The sequence below is a fragment of the Mesoplodon bidens genome, assembly GCF_964165515.1.
Source record: "Mesoplodon bidens genome assembly, chromosome: 6".
Lineage (NCBI taxonomy): Eukaryota > Metazoa > Chordata > Mammalia > Artiodactyla > Ziphiidae > Mesoplodon > Mesoplodon bidens.
The window spans coordinates 85,637,075-85,661,603 of NC_138162.1; the positions used below are offsets into that span (position 1 = coordinate 85,637,075).

The 24,529-nt window shown below is 40.5% G+C and overlaps 2 protein-coding genes across 5 annotated transcripts in view; both read right to left on the reverse strand.

Moving 5' to 3' along the window:
* PRUNE2 (prune homolog 2 with BCH domain) overlaps positions 1–24,529 on the reverse strand; it is a 270,129-nt gene that overhangs the window by 217,981 nt on the left and 27,619 nt on the right. For all 4 annotated transcript variants that reach the window (XM_081236833.1, XM_081236832.1, XM_081236831.1 and 1 more), the window contains exon 2: positions 1,860–1,964. In XM_081236833.1, the coding sequence (XP_081092959.1) occupies positions 1,860–1,964 (105 nt within the window). The remainder of the gene's footprint in view (positions 1–1,859; positions 1,965–24,529) is intronic.
* LOC308618933 (ER membrane protein complex subunit 6-like) lies at positions 4,098–4,820 on the reverse strand. The gene has a single exon (XM_081237273.1). It carries the CDS (start codon positions 4,649–4,651, stop codon positions 4,319–4,321), a length of 333 nt encoding a protein of 110 aa, XP_081093399.1. The 5' UTR covers positions 4,652–4,820; the 3' UTR covers positions 4,098–4,318.

Below are 24,529 nucleotides of genomic sequence, written 5' to 3' on the forward strand. Positions count from 1 at the left end.
GCCAGGACATGGAAGCAACCTAAGTGTCCATCAACATATGAATGTATAAAGAAGATGTGGTACATATATACAATGGAATATTACTCGGCCATAAAAAGAAACGAAATTGAGTTATTTGTAGTGAGGTGGATGGACCTAGAGTCTGTCATACAGAGTGAAGTAAGTCAGAAAGAGAAAGACAAATACTGTATGCTAACACATATATATGGAATCTTAAAAAAATAAATAAATAATAATAATAATGGTCATGAAGAACCTAGGGGCAAGACGGGAATAAAAACACAGACCTACTAGAGGGTGGACTTGGGGATACGGGGAGTGGGGGTGGGCTGGGACGAGCGGGGAGGGTGGCATGGACGTGTATACACTACCGGGCGTGAAGTGGATAGCTGGTGGGAGGCGGCCACGTGGCGGGGGAGATCCGCTCCGTGCTTTGTGACTGCCTGGAGGGGTGGGATAGGGAGGGTGGGAGGGAGGGAGACAGGAGGGGGGAGATATGGGGACGTATGTATATGTGTGACATTCATTTTGTTGTAGAGCAGCTAACGCACCATTGTGGAGCAATTATATTCCAATAAAGACGTTTAAAAAACAAAAAACCCAGTTAAGGCGGGCAGTGGGGGGAGATAAATTAGGAGTTTGGGATTAACATATATACACTACTATATATAAAATAGGTAAACAACAAGGACCTACTGCATAGCATAGGGAATTATACTCAGTATCTTGTAATATCCTATAATGGAAAAGAATCTGAAAATCAAGTGTACAGCAAAGTAACTGAATCGCTTTGCTGTACACTTGAAACTAACACAATATTGTAAATTAACTATACTTCAATAAAAAATAAATAAATAAGAAAAAATTCAGTTAATAAGATTAGTATTCGATATGCATGTCTTAACACCGGCACATTTCTCTCCTCATACCAATTAATCTCCCTTGTAAAGTTTGGCACATTTTAAGATAAATTTGATAGAAAGCCGTATGTAGATAACAGAAGATTTTATCTGGCATTTTTGTCAGCTGCTGACCCAGAGCCATTCTTGCCACCTATAGCTCATTCTGGAAGACTGGGTTTCATGTGAATTTAAATCGTTCTAGATCAGCTATGCATACTCTCAGAGTTTAGGATCCAAACAAAATTGGAATAAAACAAATTTAACTCCAGAAAATTAAAAACTGTCTGAAATTGGGAATAGCACTGAGACACTCATAATGTACTTTTTTAGGCCTTAAGGTGAGCCATTAACATGGGCTGATGAATTTATGGAATGGAAATTTTAAAACAGTTTATTTCAAGAAAGGTCTTTTCCATCTCTGGCCCAAGGGAGATTACTGCAACTGAGAATGACCTTGCTGTGCAAAGTCAGGCTAAAAGGCAAACACAGAATATAGATGTGACATGTAATACCTCTATTACTGAAAATTCCAGCCAGTATGCTCTGTACTTCATGTAATGTTCACACAGGTTATTCGGCACATATTTTTCTACTCCCAAAGGCAAGATTATCCAACAAGGATGGTAAAGGAAAACAAGAAATTCTGAACCTTACTTTTGTCAATTCTCTGAACTTCCATAAAAGTAATCAACTATTATAAAATTTTTAAATTTTTATTTGAAAAAAATTGATCTTATTGAAATAATGTTTTATGCAGAGTCAGTAAAAAGTGACTAGAACAATGCCTAACATGTAATAAGTGACCACTAAATATCTGTTAATGGATTATAATACATTATTCTCTGCAACAATAAACCAGACCACGAAAATTTAAGTTTCCTTGTTTTTCCTGAAAATGTTTGTTTTTAAAAGTTATATCATAATTCAAATAAAAAACAGAACCTTCTTTTCCCTCACCTTGTCTAGAAAGTAAGCATATGTGAAGGCAGAAATGAGAGAATCCAGGTCACACGATTTATGTCCAATAACCACATGGACCTTCTCCAAGCGTTTGCTTCGATTCTGAAACAAATCCAAATAAAACATCACAATTTAACAACAGATTAATATAAAGTGGATATTTTTCAATCTTTTTTAAAGTATGCCTTAGCTATATTCAGACAATTGCAGAAATTCATAAATGTAACATGAAGTTTTATATAAGGACATAAAACTGCATAACATTTAACATTCAGAAATGCTCATTCAAATTTTAGTTAATCGTCAGGAACAGAAAATTGTTGGTTCGAAACCTCGGGAGCTTCTTTGGGTGAAATCTGAAACTGGCCCCCATACACAGAAGGCAAAGGGAGATTGAAGAAAGAGGCAGGCCACTCCAGATTGGTAGGTGGCAGGTTCAATATGCAAGGGAACTTACAAGGCTTGTCTTGGGCGGCCACAAGACAAGTAGATCTCCACACCTGCCCACCAGAATCAAAAGTTTATATAGAGGCCTTAACTGGCTTCAGTGATGTATGGCCTCAACAACACATTGCTCTCTCAAGGCTGTGTCACTGAAAATGGTTCCCACTGTGTGATCAGTTTTTAATTGTACTGATTGTACCATCCAATGTCAGGGGAGGGGGTGAGGAGCCTCCAATTGCCAGGGTCTAGCTCTCGGGTCAACTGGCAGTCATGTCCTCTCAATGACCTCCTCCAACAATAATGTGGTTTTATTAAGATCATCCACAATCTAACTTAATATGAACTGTATCTCTGAGTCATAATTTTTTAGTAAAAGATTATTTTGGTCTAAAGAGCAGTTCCATAGTATTCCATATCACTTCCTTATATAAGATGTTCTTCTCACTTTGAGAGACAAAGTGACTTTTTTCATATGTCCCTGGCGTGCAACACAATTTGGTATGAATTTATTTTTTCCTGCCACATTTTGGGTGACAGGATATGCCCTCTCTGCATTACATTCTATCAGTTAGCAAATAAAAGTTGTTGTAACACTTTTCTTCCCTCCAGAGAGAGGACTCTGATTAGTATTATTTCTCTAAAAATACAAATCAGTTGCTATTAAAGAGTGTATATTGTCACCTCTCTGTAAGAGAATACATACTATTTTCTTTCCTGGCTAATTCAATACTTCCTTAAAATTCCTTAATAGAAGGCTGACCTCCTTATAAAATACTGAGTTGGATTGCTAAAGAACTAATCACTTCCAGAAAATTTCACAACAAAACTGTCCAATAATGATGTGTAACCTAAATTGACACCTTTATAGTATGTCAGAGACGATACATATGTATACTTCCCCCACTTTTCATCCTTTGTTTTTTTGTGTGTTTTTTGTGGTTTTTTTGTGCGGCAAGCGGGCCTCCCACTGCTGTGGCTTCTCCCGCCGCGGGGCACAGGCTCCAGACGTGCAGGCTCAGCGGCCATGGCTCACGGGCCCAGCCGCTCCGCGGCATGTGGGATCCTCCCAGACCGGGGCATGAACCTGTGTCCCCTGCATCAGCAGGCGGACTCTCAACCACTGCGCCACCAGGGAAGCCCCAACCTTTGTTTTAATTTCTTTTTAGGACTGACTAGAAAGCCAACTCAATTATAGTACTACTCAAAAAACCTACATTAAAAATCCACTGTTCGTGACCACTTCAATAAAAAAGACTTGTTATTCCTTTTTCTACAGAACAAAGGTAAAGGATTATTTAGTAACTTACTAGGCCTCTTACAATGTGTTGGTATGTATAGGGAACTGCCGTATCAGACTCAGAAACTAGTTATTCAACAACCAAGTTGTGGCCCAAGGAACATAATAAAGTAAATCTCGGAGGAGGCTCGGTCAAGAGCCTATCAACGCAGAGAATGATGGCAGGATCAATATTGCAGATGAGTCGTCCAGTACGCAATATTGTTAACTTAAAATAAATGTATATATTTTAAAATATATTGACATCTTGATCTGTAGTAAAACAACAGGATTTGATTTGATTTGATTTTTTTTTTTTTTTTTTTTTTTTTTTTGCGGTACGCAGGCCTCTCACTGTTGTGGCCTCTCCCGTTGTGGAGTACAGGCTCCTGACGCGCAGGCTCAGCAGCCATGGCTCACGGGCCCAGCCGCTCCGCGGCATGTGGGATCTTCCCGGACCGGGGCTCGAACCCGCGTCCCCTGAATAGGCAGGCGGACTCTCAACCACTGCACCACCAGGGAAGCCCCCCCCCGCTTTTTTTTTTAAAGGGTCTCACGCTTCATTTAATCTGAAGAACAGTCCAGGCTCTTCGGCTTAAGATATAAATTATTTATAACGTTACAGGACAAGCGGCGACTCCAACAATTTAAAAACTAGGTAAGTCTACCTGGTGTTAATTTCCGGCAACAGTCCTCCCAATCTGTTTTTTTTTTTAAAGTCATCCCTGCCCACGTTTCAGTAGACGTGCACCATGCCGTAGAGGAATGTCCAGAACAGGACGTTGGTGAAGAGGCCTCCGATGAGACCTCCTGTAAAGAGAGGTCTTCGCGACTTAAAATATTTGCCCCACCTCCTTCCCGCCTTGAGAATTAAGAGCAGGGAGAGCAGGATGGAGGTGAGCAGGTAGAAGATGAAGCCGTAGAGGCCGGTGAGGCCGAGGATGCCGGCCGTGGCCCCTGACAGCGCCGGCACCGAGGTCCGGCAGTAATCCAGGACGGCGGCGTTGCCCCGCACAGCGGCCTCGCTGATGAACAGCGGCCCCTCCCGCTTGGCCACCACAGCAGCCATCGCACCCGCCCGGGCTCGGCCTCTGCTTTCTCGTGGAGCAACGCGGGGCTGCGGAGAGAACCAAGTTACAGGTGGCGCCCGGAGCGTGGCGAGTTGGGTTTGCGCCGCCCCTCCCCCTGGGGCTGCGGAGACCTCACACCCCTCAGTCTCGGACCTTCGAAAGACGCTGAAAAGGCTGAGGGCTCGGGGTTGCTGGCGGCACATCTGCATTTATGGCCCAGACTCGCCCAGTTACCTGGAGCCCGGCGGCGGACGCAGTAGCTCTGCGCTTCCTCAGACAGCCCGTGGTAGGCATTCCTGCGGCGCCATCTTGCACTCAAACAACAGGAGTTTAAAACGTTATAAACTCTCTGAAGATACTTACAACCACTGCCCTCCCATCACCATCTGTAGCTCCCATTCCTTCCTCTCCCAGCTTCCTTCCCTAGAGCTCATAAATATATAGCTAGCTCACTTGTACTTTTTGAGGATTCGTCGAGGCCCAGTTCTTACTCTCAAAGCCAGACTGCTTCCCCTGTGCAAGACAGTTAGATATTTTAGAGGAATCTAAAGAAATTTGGCTAAATGGAATTACACTCCATTACAACACAAACAAATGCATTAGGAAATCATATTACTGTAGACTGTTGTTCTTCCGAGAAGCTCGAAGGTCTAAGTAGACATTACCTCATTTCTCCTCCCATATCTCTTGTAAGGCAGACAGTAAGAAGATGAATAACACGTTTTATAGGTCAATAGAGTCTGTGATAGGACCAGGATTGTTCCCAGAACCCATGATCGAGTACAAAGAGCCCTGTCTCTTCTGCCCTTCACCAACCACCCCATAATGCCATAATGACTTCAGCATCCACAAAATGAGCAAGCATGGAGATTGACGGAGAAAGAGAATGTTAAATATGCCTTCTAAATACAGCAAGGCTTCAGAAAATTGTAGCATTAAAATGACCCCAAAGCTGACCTATCCGCTTTCTTGTCTAGGTTCAGTAATTCCTAGGCACGGCTCTGCATTCAACACTCAACTTCCACGAAAGAAGACATGGGGGGAAATAAGAAGACTTGTGTGCCAATTCATTTCAAAGCCCAAGCCAATCACTAATTAGAAAAAGAAAGGAGCTAAATAGGATTGTGAACCCAAACATGCTAGACCAATTTTCACAATTTGGGAATCTTCTAAAATTATGATTTATTCATCCTTCTCCATTTAAAGAGAAAAAAGCACATATCATCTTACAGATCAGGCTGTAGAAGATCCCAGTACAAATCTTTGAGGGTTACTTGTAGTGCCACATGCCTCTCTCTTCGTGCTTTCTTGTTTGTCTTCTGATTCCCCCTTCTTCCCACACATCCAGTTCCCTAAGAGTCATGACTTCTTCTGGCTCCACTTACTTTGTCTGCTATCTCCAGTCAATGCCCCAGCCCCCAGGCTCCAACACTATCTTCTCCCCATCACCCACCTCCATCAAAATGTACCATTCTGGTGCCCATACTATCAGGGATCTATCTGCTCCTCCACTAGCAATTCCAATAGAGAGTCCATGCCAATGAGTACCCTTGGGTTAATGCGTTACCCACCAAGGTAACGTACTTTCATTTTAAAGAGACCTTCCAGAGGTTATGCCACAATCCAAAAAGATGACCAGAAATTTCAGCCTGGCTGAAAATGTTGGACAAGAAAAAAGGGACCTCACAACAAGAAGGTACCTTTGGTGACTACCAATCAGCCTTAAAAATAGTAGGCTCAACCTCAAAAAAATCTTAGATGTTCCAAAGTGCCTGATTCCTACCAAAACCCACTAAGATATAATTAGAGTGTAGCAAAAGTCAGATATCATAGTAACCAGGCTCAGGCAGACTCCTGCCTGCTTGGAGGAATAAAACGTGAAATTAGTTATATCAACCTTAATATCTATGTCCCTTGATACAGTTCAAATTGGAGATTAGAGTATTCACAAAGAGACAAATTATGCTCAAATAAAAGTGACATATGTACAATTTTATCAATTCAATTAATCATTGTCATTCAACTAATAAAACCCTGTTTGTGCCAGGCATTGCACTAAGTCCTGGGGATACAGCACTGAACCAAACAGACAAAAATCCCAGTCCCCATGGTACTTTTATTTTAGTGCAAGGAGATATAAAGAACCAGTAATTAGATTATGATGAATGGAAGAGGAGGGTGCCCTGGGATGAGGCACTGAGAAGGTGACATTTGAATAAAGACCCAAAGTGAAGAAGTGGGACCTCCAGTTATCTCAGGCCAAGGAAATAGCAGGTGCAAAGGTGAAAGCATGCCCAGGATGTTCAACAAATAATTATTACCTAGTGTATACATTTTCTAAATGTGACTTTGTAAATTCCTAGCCAGGAGTGAATAGATCTGGCAAGGAAATAGCCACCCCCTGGTATTGATACAAGCACACCAAGCCTTAAGGAATCTCAGGAGACAGAAGATTCATCGTTACTACCTACACCCAGTGCTGAGCAAGCCCAACACAAAATGGAATCTTGATAATGGTTGAAATAGATACTACACTCAATTTATACTATACCCTACACTTCCGAATAGATGGACAGAATCTTACCATAATCAATGTATAAAAGAAAACATATTGAATATGCCAGTATTCCAGACCACAATTTTAATATGCTTTCAAAGTGTAAATCTATACCTCACTAAAGTGAGACTTCTTAATGAAGTTTACTTCTTACCTCTTTTTAAAAGCAGAGAAATACCTAAGCATTCAGATTCAACCGCCCGTGAAAGCAAACTGTACTTGTCAGGCAAAAGCACTTTCAAACACACCCACAGAAAACAGGCCTGATCAGAAACAGCCTTGCCATAAGCTCAGCCTCCTCCGTCAATTTCTTCATAACTCCACCCTCTGAGGAACAAAGCTGCTCCTGCCTGGAACTTTCACATCTGGAGCCCCACAGCTAACCTTTAGTCAACAAACCCTTGCAATACAGTTATACTATGATTTCTCCATACCCATCCTACCCAACTCTCTTTTCCTAAAAACCCCAGGCAAATGTTTTCAAAAATAATGATTTGAAATGAATTTTGTTTCAAAAACGTTATAGGCAAAGCCTGTGAAAGTTGGAGAGTCCCCTTCCTCGCACATTAAAGTAGGGCACATTCCTTAGTCCCTCATCCTTAACCAAAAAGTGAAGACACGATAGAAGAAGCTGCTTGAATTTATCGAATGGTATCTCCAAAGAAACCCAGGCACAGAAAACAGTTGGCAATTGACTTGACTACTTCTAACTCCAAGTCAATGAGGGGTCTTCCTTCCTGAAGGCTGGCTCTGGGTGGCACAGAAAAGGGCCCAGTTCCTCCCCAGAAAAACTCCGTGAATCTATGGCCACTGTGATTCTAAATCAGAGGACTCACAGGATAGGCAAGAGGAAACCTTACATGCTGCTAACCCCTATCAATCCCTATGTCCACGCCAGTCACAGTCACCAGGAAAACCAGGAGCTGGGTGGGGGGGATGCATAAGGAACCACAGCCAAATAAGCAGCAGGGACAAAGGGAGCTGTGGAGCTGCCCAGAACAACCTGGTCTTCCAAAGGCGAGAACTATAAGTCTCTGATCAGCTCTGTCGGATATGGATAAAGTCACATCCTTTGTTCACTTGGTAAATGAATGAGATGCCTCTTGATATCAGCCTTGGGTTTGACATGATGTCTGGAACTCCTGACCTGCTGCTGAACTTCTCATAATCTTATCATTACCTGGAAAAAGGTTGGGACCCAGAGGGAGCTAAACGCTGGAGGGAATAGCATGGCATCAATCGAAAGTTTAAAAAAGCAAAGGAGGGGCTTCCCTGGTGGCGCAGTGGTTGAGAGTCCGCCTGCCAATGCAGGGGACACGGGTTCGTGCCCGGGTCCGGGAAGATCCCACATGCCGCGGAGCGGCTGGGCCCGTGAGCCATGGCCGCTGGGCCTGCGCGTCCGGAGCCTGTGCTCTGCAACGGGAGAGGCCACAACAGTGAGAGACCCACGTACCGCAAAAAATTAAAAAATTAAAAAATTAAAAAAATAAAAAAGCAAAGGAGAAAAAGCTTATCACTCTATGCAAAGTCCCCAGAACACAGGGACTTTCCTCATCAACTGAAACCTTTGTATTTTATTCCTTATTTTTGTTTATTTTTCTGGTAAGAAAAGAAATACATATCATTATAAAAAGTCAGACACAACAAAAATTAATAAAACAAAGATAACAACTGTTAACATATTGTTGAATATTCCACATTTTAAATTTACGCACGTATATTTACACATATACTTTACAAAAATGGGGTACTTCTACTCTTTAGAGACTTCCTTTTTTCACTTAACAGTATACTATGGACCTTTTTCCATGACCAAAGCTACAGTTATTCTTCATTCTTACTGGCTTAATGGTAGCTATTGTGTGGATACATCTGTATGTATGGAGGGGTGGCAGGGTTGGTATGTATATATAGAATTCCTGGAATTAGAATAAGTGCTTCTTCTTTAAATCTGCATGATATTGCCAAATAGGATACTCTGGCCCACTGGCCACCTAGTTTAGTCCAATTTCACTCTAATGGTTAATTAATAAACAATAAGAAGTGAATGGAGGCTGTAATTGATCTCTTCTGAGAGCTGTACCTCAGGTCATGTGTAAAAGCAAAAACATTTACCAGAATCTACAAATTCAGGACACAGACTTTTTATATTTAATTTTCTCATAAATGTCCAAATTTACTTGGTGACGTACTAGATGAATATAAACCAATTAATTAGGAAAAGGCAAAAAGCTTTGAATGATGAAACTCAAATGATTTTGAGATAATTTAATTGTCTCACTGATAAAATGAAAACCTAATCAACTCAGAGAAGTATATATTGTCTAGAGCCTCCCCACTCACCGCCCTCCTAACCAACCCCAGTAATATTTTCCTTCAGCCTCTCTTTGCCATGCTGAAGAAGGCCCTCTTTTAATATCTCTCATTTGGGAAAAATGAGGGATGAGAGTCGGTCTGAGCAAATTCAGCTATAAATGGCTCAGACCCTGTGCACCTGTATCCCTTCTAGACTGTCAAATGCAGAGGCCACTGGGGGTAGGCGGTGAGGGGGCAAAAGCTAAACCCACCTATTGCCCAAGGCCCTTCTTCTTGGGTCCCCAGTTTCCTTGGGGTCAGGATCTTTTAGTTGGGGCATCGGGTACTGGCTCAACCATTCTTTGTCTTTCTCAGCTGAATCCATCTTCCTCAGCCTGTTTGCTACCGATCTTGAAAACACAATGTTCTCAAAAGGAATGACTTCATATACAGTTTACATACTTCCTATGGATCATAATAATGATTTGGGCTGGAATTGTTATTTTACTTACAGCATTTAATTTTTTTATATTTTTTTTGTTCAAGATTCCTTTACTGACAATGTCCTCAAAGGACAGTTTTGGGGGACAGCACCATTATTTTTCCTCCACAACTTCAACCAGAAAAGGTCAAGGATGGTCCTCCCAAATCCTTACCTTTCCTGAAAAGCCCCTTTAGGAATTGTCCTACATAGCTTCCTAAGATATTATCATTTTTCAGCCATTCCACTTTTGGGGGAACTGTGTCCATACATGTATTACCAACTGGATGGGGTAGCTCTTTACTTTCCTTTTGGTACTGCTTCCTTTCAGCTTAAGTAGAAATCTGTCTGCCACGGTTTCATAGATTTTTATAATCTCTCAACCTTCCTCTTTTCAGACTTAAGAGCTGTAGTCTTTTCCATCTAGCCTCATCTCTGACCTTCTGCTGTCTGTGCCCCTTTGCTATGCTTAGACCTTGCTATGAACTGAATTGTGTACCCCCAAAATGCATATGTCAAAGGCCTAACCCCCAATGTGATGGTATTTGGAAATGGGGTCTTTGAAAAATAATTGGGTATAGATTTAGTCATGAGGGTGGGGCCCTCAAGATGGAATTAGTGCTCTTATAAGACACCAGAGTGCTTGTGCTCTCTATCTCTCTATTTCTTTCTATCTCTCTCCACCATGTGAGATCACAGGGAGAAGGAGGCTTTTGATAAGCCCAGATGATGGTTCTCACCAGAACCCAACCATGCTGACACCCTGATCTTGGACTTCCAGGCTTCAGAACTGTGAGAAATAAATTTCTGGTGTTTAACCCACCCAGTCCATAGTATTTTGTTATGGCAGCCCAAACTTACTAATACAGACCTCCAAATTGGACTCATTCTAAAATTTAAATCTACCTAGCAAATAACTGATCTTTAGAGAAAGCTTGGAAGAGCTTATTTTTACTAAATGATTGATGTCAAAGGCAATACAAGGGTTTTAAAAACCAAATGAAAAAGAACACCCCTGCTACACACACATAGAAAACTACCCCATGTCACCTAAGGTTAATTAACTATCAAACATAGAGTTAATTTATACCATCATAGTAATGTAAGTTACTTTATAAAATAATGTATGTTCATTGTAAAATATTTGGAAAATGTAGAAACAAAAAGACAAAAATCCTCAAGACCCAATATAATCACTATGAACACAACGTATTCCTTCCAACTTTGTTCTATACATTTATGAGTGTTCTCTTTTGTAATACTGTGATCATATTTTACCTAACATTTTGTAGTTTCTCTTTTTTAACAACATTCTGAGTATTCTTTTAAAATTCTAAAATATAAATGTTGTGATGACCAGGAGTAATATGTGTTTGCTTTTGTAACCCCAGCTGCCCAGTCTATTGCTTTGCACACAGTAGGTGCTCAATAACCATTGAAAAAATGAATAAGTAAATGAATAACTATGACATTTAATGGATACAGTATTCATTAATAAGGATCATTATAAATTATTTAGTCAGGTCCCTACTGTTGCAGATTTAAGTTAATTTTTTGATAATGTAAATAAGACTGCAGGGAATATTTGGAACATAGTATTTTTGTGCCCATCTCTAGTTATTTCTTCAGGATAAACTCCCAAATCTTACATTTCTGGGTCAAAGAATGTAGGTATTTTAATGCTCACCAGAAAAGTTGTAGAAATTTACATTTTCACCCACAGAAATACCTGATTTTCAAATCTTCAACTCTGTGTTTAAGCATTATCTTGTTGATAGGTAAAATAGTATCTTAATGTTGTATTTATTATAATTATAAGGGCTTTAGGTCATTTTTTCATACAGATACTAAACATTCCTGTCTTCATACAGACATATTTTTTTGTGAATTTTTCACTGTATATCCTTTTAGGATGTTTATCCTATTCTCACTGATGAATTAAAATACTATATTATTAACAAATTCAACTCTGGAAACATTATATTACTTTGTTCTCTGGCCTTGGGCATCTATGGAACAGCTTGTTCAATAAGTTGCATTAAGTGTGCAATAAGCATGAATTATTTAATATGATATTATCCTTTCAAGCACTAAAGAGTAATGGTAGACTCTTTACCATCTTTTCCTCAGTCTACCTACTGTGCTTTCTGAAAATGTTGCAATAATACAGGTCAGACTCTGCCTTGGTCTCTAGATCTTGATCGGAATGCATTTACTTCTCTTATAATTAGCCTCATGTAAAAATGATAATGCAATTTAAATTTAAATCTAAGGTGCTTATTAAGTGTCTTTAAAAGTAGTGAAAATTTTGATAGACAACAGCACCAAAAAGAATGACAGAACTAAGAGAATAGATCTTAAAAGTTCTCATCACAAAGAAAAAAAATTGTAACTATGTATGGTGATGGATATTTAAATAAAAATAGATTTATTGTGGTGATCATTTCACTATATATTATATACAAATACAAATGATTCGGTATACAAATATCAAATCATTATGCTGTATACCTGAGACTAATATAATGTTACATGTAAACTATATCCCAGTAAATACATACATATAACATGTGATTTAGCTACTTCAATTCTGTGGGAAAAAATGATAAAAGATAAACAACAGAGCAGGAGATAATATTTGCACCATCTTTCTATTAAAAGGGCAATATTCCTAACATACAAAAAGTTTATACACATTGATTTAGAAAAAGACAAATAACCAATGGAACAATCAGTAGAAGTATGAACAGGCAATTAACAGAAGAAAAATGAATAAATGAAAAGAAATTCAGCCTCATTAGTAGTCATGGAAATGCAAATTAGACCAAAAATAAAACGGTTTTTTTTTTTTGGCCCATCACATTGGCAAAAAATTGAGAGTGCTAACATCCACCCTTGGTTAGACTGTAGGCAGCAGAAAGGAATACTACAACCAATGTGGGAATAATTTGACAGTATCCTTTAAAATGCAGAATGTTCACACTTTTTTTTTTTTTTTGCAGTATGCAGGCCTCTCACTGTTGTGGCCTTGCCCATTGCGGAGCACAGGCTCCGGACGTGCAGGCTCAGCGGCCATGGCTCATGGGCCCAGCTGCTCTGCGGCACGTGGGATCTTCCCGGACTGGGGCACGAACCCGTGTCCCCTACATTGGCAGGCAGACTCTCAACCACTGCGCCACCAGGGAAGCCCTGTTCACACTTTTTGATCCAACTAATTTATTTCACTTCTAGGCATCTATTCTATAGAAATAAAATCACCAACAAATATGGATACTTTAAAATTCCTTATTATAATTCAAAATCCATTGTTAAATATGGATATTCAATAAAATCCCAAAGAACGTTTATTGAAGCAGTATTTGTAACGGAAGCAAAAACAAAAAACAAATAAGAAACAATGTCAAGATATAACCAAGGAATCGTTGGACAAATTATGTACTATCCATAAAGTAGAATCAAAGCAACGATTACCAAACAAATGAGTTAGATCACCATTTAATGACCTGGAAAGATGTATTCCAATATTTTTCCCACTACATCACATGGCTATTTCTTCCTTCCTGGGTCCTGCCTCTCAGAAGAAAAGCATGCTGTGGCTCCCGCTTGGGTGACAGTACTGTCTTGCTGACTGCACTAGGATCACCTACTAGGACATTATTGTAATGCAGATTTCTGAGCCCATCCTGATAGCCAGAATTAGTAAGTCTGTAGTAAAGTCTAAGAATACTGTGACTTGTTTGGGAACCATGGCCTTAAAGAGAACCCAAGGTTAGCACCCAGGGACCATTTGGCTTCTGTCAACTGCACAATGTATCTGCATTTGGGTTTTGAAAGGGGCTGCTGGAGTTGCTCTAGATTAAGTACAATTTCAGAGGGAATTACTGATGTTACATTACTTAGATTTACTCAAGTCTAGAGTTAGAAAAGGGCTTGGATTCACCCAGTTGAAACCCATCAATGGTTTCCAAAGTGAGGTTGTGGACCTCCAAGTAAGAGAAGAAACCACGTAAACTCTTCTTTAACTCATCCTTTTAAGTATTCTGTTTTTCTAAAAATATAAAATGTGCCTTATATGCTAGTCAATTAATACATGAACAGAATTCAGAAATAAATATATGTCCTCAGATAATGAACTCAAAAGACTTCTACTAATGCTGTTGTACAACCAAAAAATGTTAGAGACCATTTTTTTATAGATGAGAAACTACGAACTGAGAGATAAAGGGCAGAGGTAAGTAATAACTGTATCGCCCATCTAAAGTCCACCATGGCCCAATATTCTACTTCTGCTGTGTAGTACAGCGAAACAAAAGTCAACCACACAAATGAAAATAAACAGTAACTCTCTTCACTTACTGGCATGTGCAATCTTTAGTTCCTAGTCACCCATGCATTTGGGGGTCAGCTATTCAATATCAGAGATCCAGTTCTACTAGATCAATGGTTCCTTGCAAGTCCTGGCCACATCCTGAACTTGGTATCCCCCAGAGTTCCTAAGGCAGTGAGTATTCTGCACACAGCTGATGCTCAAATCAACATTTGCTAGTGAAAACAATGATTGGATATAACAGTTGGGCAGAAGAGTGTTTTCAATTTTTAGATCCTTTGTCATGCTCTTATGAAATAACAGTACTATGGACTAACATTTTGTTAATAGCCCAAAAGTTAAAAATTGTATTACAGGCTGCAAATAATCACCCCTCTCTCAAGCTTAACAGATTCTCATTTCATGGTGGGGTCTCTCTCTGAATCTCTCTACACGCACGCACACACACACACACGCACACCAGAGTATGATGACACGTGCCTACCTCATGGTATAAAGTTCAAAACAAATCTTTAAAATGATTTTATATAGTGACAGATCTTATGACTATTATTCATCACATATTACTTATCACATATTTTCCCCTTTCCTCTTGACTTCTGAATCTATTCCACATTCTAAATTATTCATTATTCTGAAGACATAACTGTTGTAATAATTTTCTTTTTGATGTCTCAAGCAGTGGAAAGTAGTCCACTGTGGAACTCTGTCAAAACATGACTTGCTATTAGTGGTGTGCGTCAAACGGGCCCAATCCTGGGCCCTGATCCATTAACCCCCATAGAAGGGTTTAACTGTAATTAGCTACCAGGTGTTACTCAGCTGTGGCCCCAGCACTTAAGTGGTTAATGGATGTCCAGTGTACAGTAATTTTTAAATTCCAGTTTACATGATTTCAAGACAAAAGGGTATTTATTGTATTAGCAATCAGAGCTAGTAAGGTTGCTGCCCCAAAGCACTATTTTTCTAAGGAATTCTAAAACTTCATATAGTGCTTTTTTACCTATTTTGCAGTTATATCATATCCCTTTCAGTTGACAAAATGTGGAAAATGTGTCATAAAGTTCAAATTACTTCCTATTGTCTATTCATAAATAGGATAACAATAAGACATACAACTGCTTTCCCCAAAGGTTGTTAAGTGTTCAAATCTAGAATGTCCTTTTCATAGAATGCTGATAATTTCTCAAGCCCGGAGATGAGTATGTGGAGTTTTCTCTGGCTCCTCTGTGGTGTGTGCTTGAAAACAAAAATAATTAAAAGTAACTCTGAGAGACTAAGACAAGAAAGCAAAGAGGTTTACAAGAAAGAAGGAGAGAAAGGAAAGAAAAAAAGAAAGAGAGGGACGGAGGGAGGGAAAGAGAGAGAGAAGGAAGGATGGATGAGGGAGGGAGGGAGGAAGGAGGGATGAAGGGAGGGAAAGCCCTTTTCACCAGGTCTTGGGAAAAGCCTGGGCCCTTGAGTGCACACTCTGGGTAGCTAGTCAGAGCATGTCTTGGTTTCCATCCTTAGAGGTGAATCAGCACTTAGAATGGTACTTGGTAAAAATACTCAACTAAATATTGATTGAAAGGATGGACTAAAGCAATAAATAAGAAGCCCAAATTCTGAGTTCGCAGGCAGCTAAAGCCTGGATTGAGACCAGAACAGTACAACCAGGAAGATGGTTTGTCTCCCTCCTCCTTTGCCCTTCACCTCCCTTATCTACTACCCGGTACCCTCCCACGAACACTCACACACGTCCCACGCCCTTTGGGACATTCTTTTTTATCTTTGTCTTATGGGGAGGGGCTGGAGAAGAACAGCAGCGTTTATGATACCATCCAGGCACAACAAAGGAAAATCAAACCCTCTTGGACCCAGAAAAGCCAATCCGTATCACCCTGACACGATTCCAGTGGAATCTTCTGTGATGTAATTGAACAAAGAAAATGTTCTCAGTAGAACTAGGATTTAGGGCTAAATCAGCGAGGCGTCCCAGGGCTGTCAGGTTAACTTAGTATCAGGAAAATTACTGGAGGGAAATAAAGAACTGAGAGCCTTCCCTTTGCTTTTCTTTTTGTGGGCTTGCTTTTGTTCCCCCTTCATCTTGGCAGCTTTACGTTATTCCTACGCTCCTACACGCACGTTATCTGAATGTTCACCCTGGCTGCAATAAGTCAAAAACAATTTTTAAAAGGTGGAGAAATAGCCCCCAATTGTGATTTCAATCATGATTCACTAGAGCACTTGGACCTGCTTCCGTTGTTTACTTTCCTCATCCATGGAAAAAAGAAATGCACTTTGAACACAAGGTGGACGTAAATGGGAAGGGGGGTTCTTTAATAACTTTTTAATCAACATATCACGGGAAAACTTAGGATGACATTTAGTAAATATATGACCTGCACTAAGTGTTTCTGTAAAACTTCTGTAGTAAATAACTTATATCAAGCGCAGAGGGAAAATATCCAAAATAACAAAAGGTATGATGACCTTTGAACTACTTCGCTTTACCTGTCATTTTCTATCCATCCAAACACAGTCTCAAGGCTCTCTGCTAAGAATATAGAACCTTCTGAAAAATGGGATGTACGTCTGTGTGTAGACAGGTGTTGCTGGGTTCTGTAGCAGATGTCCACACACACTCTCAGGCCTGTTCCATTTGATCAAGTCCATCAATACGAATAACCCCTTGAATGAGGTGCATATGGGAATTAGGAGGAAGTGACATTACTGTTAACACCTATGTAGAAACTGAGAAGCTAAATAGCCACCCCCTTCCCCAATAGCTGCACTAGAGGATGGACATGGACTAAGGGAATTCTATAAAATGGAAGTCCCCCCATGTGGGTCATTGACACAATCCCTGCTGGAACAACTCACAGAAGCGTCTCTAGGATCAGGCACTTTGTCCAGGGATGGGCAACACCCAAACCACTGAGCTTCGAAATACAATATCAATCAGAAAAAAAAAAGATGAGAAAGCTATGCTTATGTTACTACTTCTCAAATTTGCCCTAAAGATTAATATTTAGTAATAGCCCTAATTTTTGTTGCTATCTTTCTCACCTTTAAAGTTGTTATAAGTTGTAGGAATGTACCTTTTTCCTTGATTAAAAGTATTTCCTTTTTTACTGGAAACATGGTGATTCATAAGTATTTTTAATTTTCTTTAATTGATCCTTATGGAAAAGAAAAAAAAGCCTTCTCAGCTCTACACTAAGTTCCCAGAACTTCCTTTTGTGAGCCTTCCCTCAGATCAGGTCCTCTTAACTGTGTCGCCTCTTTCAAAGCCAGCCGCTGTATGGCGCAGGCTGTCCGGATCCTTTAATTATTTCTTCTCCCTCAGACTGGGAGGGCTGAAGCTAATTAGTCAGGTTTTTTCTCTCCATGATCAAGCCAAGATGCGCTCGGAAGACTTTTCCCAGAAGCTTTGCTTTTCTGCAGTCAGCTTTTTGTTGTCATAAGGAAGATCTATTGCTTTAATACTCACGCGAGTAAATGTCTGTATTTGGAATGGACGTCAGGCAGGTGACACCACACACCTGGCATGTCTGAAACCTTCTCAGACATGACAGTAATGAACAGATAAGTGGCTAGAAGCCGGCAGGAGGAGAAGATGCATTTCCAGCAAGCTGCAGTTATGCAGGTTCACAGGGACATGTACTAGAAGTATGCAGAGCAATGACTACTTTGCAAAGATGACAGTTTTTAATGATGCCGTTATTTAGTACACTGTGTGTTTTTCAGTGACAGAAGAACCCTTACCTTCCAAGTGACCTCTCATTCTCTCTCGCTGTCACTCAATATTTTGCAAATTAGAAAACCCTTTTCAAAACTAAACAGTACCTGGCACAGAGTAGTTGGGTATTCAATAAAGATTTATTAAAATACGTGTCTGGTGACACAGCATAGTGCAGTAGGATATAGATGTAGATGAAGATAGATATAAAAATATGTGCATAGGTATTATTTCGTATGTTTTAAAAGTATAAACATGTTAACATTAACTAAGTATCACCCTCTGAGAACAAGCTTTTCCAGTGAAAAGTTTCCAGTTTTCTAAGCATCAGATCCTTCCAACACTGGGATAATATGATTTTATGATTCTAAGTACTACATAACCTATGTTTCAGTTGCCCAGACATTTTCCCTTTGCTCTCTTCTGTTGAGAGAATTGCCCGGAGTCTCCAAACATAGCCCCTCAATATAGAAAAATTTCAATATATCCATTTGAATTTTACTTTTGCCATTTAAAGGTACATCATCAACTGAATAGATTATGAAAAAGTTACCTTTAATACAAAATATTGCAACAAAGTTTTCTGCCTTGTTATTTTAAATAATCATGTAAAAACAGAAAGGTGTTATATTAGAGGAAGATTTTGTTATTTTAATTTTTAAATAGGTGTCACATTGAACTTTCAGTAAAAAATATATATCCAAAGAATGACAAATGAGGAAGGTTTAAAAATATTATGTCAACCTTAACAACACATAATAAAAATGCATCAGACCGCCAAATCTTTCACCATAATAAATAGCTGTAACATGGATGACATCAGCTTTAAAAATTTTTCACTCACCTTGTAAAATAAATCTTTGTTCATTTTGGGCTTGTGGCTATATTCAATGATGAATTATGTACAGCTTTTAATTAAAGACTCAAATTTTCTTACCATTTTATTTTCCTTAAGAGATTACTCTTTCTGAGTAACTTCTTTAGCAGAAGTTTAAAAATTCAATAACGACTAGAATATTACATCCTAATTTCTTAATACTGTGGTGTCTGCTCTGAAAATTCCAAATATTTGAAACTATTAGTAACCTAACACTTATGACAACTGCAAACCCACTGTCCTATGTATAGATGTGAAGCTTTTGGAGGTACTGATGTAGAAGCAAATAGTCTTATTAGAAATACTTGTCAGTTACTCACCAGACAACAATTGGAGAAGTGAATCTATGGTTTGAAGACCCAAAGGAGTAATAGCATTTTAGGAGTGACCTTGAACTGATTAAGAAAGTATTGTTTATCTTCACAAATCAATCGAAGTCCTGCCCTATGCTCCCCTCCGAAGTTTTGTTGTTGTTGGTTTGTTTGACTCTATTTCAGAAGGCTATAGCAACTAAGAGCCCTTAGATCATATAACATACAAATTTTCATCAAAGGAAAAACAGAGAGCAAGACTCCCCAACACGTGCGTGCACGGGGGCGTGTGTGTGTGTGTGTGTGTGTGTGTGTGTGTGTGTGTGTGTGTGTGACTTCTGAATTCACTCATGTCTTGAGATCTTTAGAATCTCAGGGTGGAAAAACGGAGAGAAGATGCTTTTAAAAAATCCTTGAGGGCTTCCCTGGTGGCGCAGTGGTTGAGAGTCCGCCTGCCGATGCAGGGGACACAGGTTCGTGCCCCGGTCCAGGAAGATTCCACATGCCGTGGAGCGGCTGGGCCCGTGAGCCATGGCCGCTGAGCCTGCGCGTCTGGAGCCTGTGCTCCATAACGGGAGAGGCCACAACAGTGAGAGGCCCGCGTACCGCAAAAAAAAAAAAAAAAAAAATCCTTGATAGTTAAGCTTCTGGATGTTGTGGTAGGAGAGTGCTGGTGGTAAAATGTGGATGGGGGCAAGAAAAGATGGAGAGAATGTGGGACCATTGATGGGGGAGGTGGTCCTCTCTTCCCACTCTCTTGGTGAGCAAACCCCAGCTAACTGGAGAGAGAAACTCAAGTGGCAACCACCAGTTAGTAACAACAGTGACAGCAGAGAGCACCTCACTGTCTCACAACCCCAGGGGGGCGCCATTCACATCCCATGGAGCTGTGCCCAGGGGGTACCATTCACATGCATTCCAAGTGAATGGTGCCTCCAGAGCAACTGCTGAGCCACTGCTGTGGTTTCTCTGATCCTGGCATCGTTTCACAAAGTTCTCAGAATCCTGGGTGAGAGATCCTTTAGCATCCCCCAGTTGAGTCTGGTGCACAGAGACTGCCGGAGGTAACTGCCCCAGGACTGGGGTTGCCAAAGCCGTGCATCTGACCGCTTCCCTGCCTGCGGGCTGACAGCAGCGCGGACTGTTTCTAGTAATCTGGTGCCTCCAAGGCTCTGCACAGTCCTGCCTTCCTCTACCTCCTACAGGCTGTTTCATACATGTTTGTAAAATTATCCTGGTTAACTTTTTATCATCCTGGGGCAAATGGAACAAACATGAGTTACTATGGTAATATGGTGTTTGGTAATTATGATATAGATAATGCCATTGAAAGAAATGAAAACAATAAACCTTTATACAGATTAGCACAGACAATGGCATATTTAGAAAGCTTCCATTGTTTGGCCCTACCTGGCAACAACAGACACTAGGTCATGTCCACCACAGTCCTTGCCACCTGGAAGGTGGTCCTTCAGAGAACTAACCCTTACTTGCAGCCGTCTCCACTGAGAGCACGGCATCAGCCAGCCCCGCCACTGAGGCGTCTTCAGGGGCATATTCCAGACCCTTCTCTCAGCCCATCCTTCCTGAGTTTCTCCCCAGCTCCTTGCCCCTCCATGAGCTCTTAGGAAAGTCCCTCCTTCTAGAGAATGGGGGAGGGGAACAGGGCAATGAGGTCCAAAAAACAGTCTGTTTTCATTCCTCCTGCACCCTGCTACGAGAACAGTGGGGTTCTTCCTACATTACAGGTCACTGAAAAACAGTGTGTGGGCACACAGGACAGGAGCATTAACTGCCCCAAAGTGTCGAGAAACTTCCCGAGAAGGTCTTTCGTCCAGAAAAGAGAGGTGAGAGATTCCCAGGCTGAGAAGTAGCAGGAGCCTCTACCGTTCTTTCCATGATTCACATTAAGTCAAAAACCACTGGACACAGTGTTTATGGGAAGCATACACACACACACACACACACACACACACACACACAACCACCTACAAGCTCCTTCTTGGACACAGATTCAGGTGAAATGAGAATTTACAGGTGAAATGCATGATGTCTGTGATTTGCTTTCCAATACCCCAGGAAACAAAACTGTACATGCACAGCGTGGAAACAGATGAAACAGAATGGCAAAGCATTGGTAATTACTGAAGATAACTATTATGGGTTGAGTTTCATCCCCTCAAAATTCCTGTTGGGGTTCTAAAACTCCAGCACCTCAGAACTTACTTGGAAATGGGGTTGTTGCAGATGCAATTAGTTAAGCTGGATGAGGTCATTAGGGTGGGCCCTAATGCAATATGACCGTGTCCTTGTAAAAAGGGGAAATCTGGACACAGAGACACAATAGAGGGAAGATGATATGAAGACACAGGGAGGAGTCTGTCCACGAGCCAAAGAACAAATGAGACCGTGAGAAGTTAGGAGACAGCCCAGGAACAGATCCTTCCTTCCCTCGTGCCTTCAGAGGGAGCATGGCCCTGGGACACCTAGATCTCAGACTTCTAGCCTCCAGAACTGTCAGGCACTAAATTTCTGTTGTTTTAAGCCACTCAGTTTTTGGTACTTTGTCTTGGCAGCCTGGGAAACTAGCACACTAAGTCCTAGGTCCACGGAGGGTTCATTATTCAATACTTTCCATTTTTGTATATGTTTGAAATTTTCCATAATACAAAGGTTGAAAAAAAGAAGGCTTGTACATCGTCTCAAAAATACTAATAATTCAGCTGTACTCTGCTACAGCACTCCCTGAGAAAACCACTCAAGTGCCAAAGTAGCTCAGATATCCAAAAATACAGCTGGTCCCCTCTTCAATCCATGAGTCTAATTTCACATCTGTAACCCCTTTTTAAGGAATCGCTGGTAAATCTCCCACACAAGGCGCCAGAGAGCTCTGCCTTGCCTCTTGGCTCTTTTGGGCTCCAAACAGTGCACCCTCCTCTGTAGCACAACTGCAGGCCGTCTTGCAGTGCCTTTGAAACCGCACATGAGGCAAGGCAGGGGAAGGCATCTTGCAGCACAGATCCACAGTGAAAGCTTTTGTGAATTAGCTTTCTGCCAGTTGTGCACAGGCTACCAGATACACTATATTAACGACATTTAACAATCAGTGGGCAGGTTAAGAAAAAGTACACCAGGAAGTGCATTAAATAACCTCATAATCACATTTAAAGGCCAAAGTGAACCAGGGCCACTACTAGTGCTAAAATACATGATAACAAAAGCAGTCAGCATTTTCCATACCATATGCTTGTAAATGTTATTCTGCAGGGAACCAATTAAAACTATGGAATACTTAGAACACAGACATATGGAACAAAACAGGGTAACTTATCTTGTCACCATGGTGCTTGCTCAGGACATCTATTAAGGAGATGTAATCCTGAATTATTAGTACCAATAAATGCTATCTTAATTATGACTACCAAAAGGCAACACCAGCACGTGAAGCTTCTGATTTGGTTGCGGCATCATTTAGAGTTTTAAACAGAAGGAGAGCCTGCTGCCTCCAGAGTCACATGAAGTACCGATTGCATTAAACATCAGAAATATAATCACTGCAGCAAACTGTTAGTCAGGCTGGGTCTCAGTTGTCTCACCTGTTACACTGGGAAAATAACAATAATAACATTCTTCAAAATTCACAGGATTCCTAGGAAAACCATTTAAAAAGTGGAGTGAAAGAACATTGGGAAGTATAATGCTTTGAACCAGTGTCGAGTATTTTTTTATTGTTACTGATGGAGAGAAGGCATGCATGTAACACAAAATAAGCAACTATCAAGATTGACCGTGATAGCCATTACATTAAAAATCTAGAGAGCTTTATTAAGTTTTCCTGACATTAAAAAGGATTGAAATGAACTCGATTTTTAAAATGTGAGTTACATTCCTAGGTCAGTCTAATAGGTAAAAGACAGTGGACATGTTCCATCCTGTCGCTGGAGCTTCATTTGGCATTACTGCTTAATTTAGAATTAACGTTTAAAGGTACCAGACATATAAATTCTAGTAAGATGGTTCAAACATCATAGGAATAATGCTAGAACTGCAGACTCAAGCAATATACCTCAGATACAGTGTATGCAAGAAATATAAAAGGAGAGATTAAGGAAAAGAGTAAAAAGAGCTTATAGCTGAAGGAGCGTATTAACTATCACAAGACATCAGAAAGAGGGGTTGGGGGGAGTACTGTAGTGCCTGGGGGGACTGCATTAATTAATAATAAATTAACACCAAAATGTCTGTAACCAGTTTCGAAACACTAATTCCACATGCATACAATCTATTTTCATCATCTGGGTAAGTCCCAAACCTAGCAACATGCTGTGCACATAGTGAAGAGGTGCTCAACAAATGTTTATAAATAAATGAATGAGGAACGTGGGCATAGGGGCTCCCCCAACACTTAAGCCGTCTCACTGCTAACCATCCTTCTTCCTTACCTACATCCCTTTGACAAATATCTCAAACGGGAGAACATTAAAATCACAGGGTGGCGCAAGAGGCATGAAGAAGGTTTAAAAACGCACAGCCTTGGCCCATCTGCTATATTCCCATCAGGTAGATCTGAAGTGGGGCCCAGGTGCCTGTGTTCTCAGCAAGCTCCCCAAGTGAAAGTGACGCACATCGAAATATAAGAACCATAGCTCTATGACATATTAATTCTAGAAATTCCTGTTTTTCATGAGGTAGAAGGAATCACTTCCGTAAGTCTGTTTGCAAAACCTGTTTCAAGAGAAATGATTCACCTAGACACAGAGGGGTAGTCTTGGGCTTTAGAAAACAAAACTATTTAAATGGTTAAATGGAAATAAAGATATACAGTTAATACTCAGAACTCAAAACCTCTTTGCATTTGACAGAGGTGAATTACAGAGAACTGTCCAAGATCCTTCTATAAATGCAAGGAATAGCTTGTTCTGCTGAGGAATATGAGCACCCCACGTCCCTGACCCACACTGCCAGAGAGACTGGGGACAGGGTTTCCTCCTGGATACATCATTGCCCGTCTCTGGGGCCAGTTTCCCTTGGACTTTTCAGGACATTTCCACAGAAGGCAATGGGTGATGCTGATTCCACGGACACACCTACATGAACAACTGCCTTTTTTAACATTTAAATTTAATTTTTGTTTTACACTGGTATACAGTTGATTTACAATGTTGTGTTAGTTTCAGGTGTAAGCAAAGTGGTTCAGTTATGCATATACATATATCCATTCTTTTTCAGATTCTTCTCCCATGTGGGTTATTACAGAATATTGAGTAGAGTTCCCTGTGCTATATAGTAGGGCCTTGATTATCTA

Coding starts and splice junctions, on each gene's coding strand:
- LOC308618933 (XM_081237273.1), bottom strand. CDS start 4,651: ATGGCTGCTGTGGTGGCCAAGCGGGAGGGGCCGCTGTTCATCAGCGAG.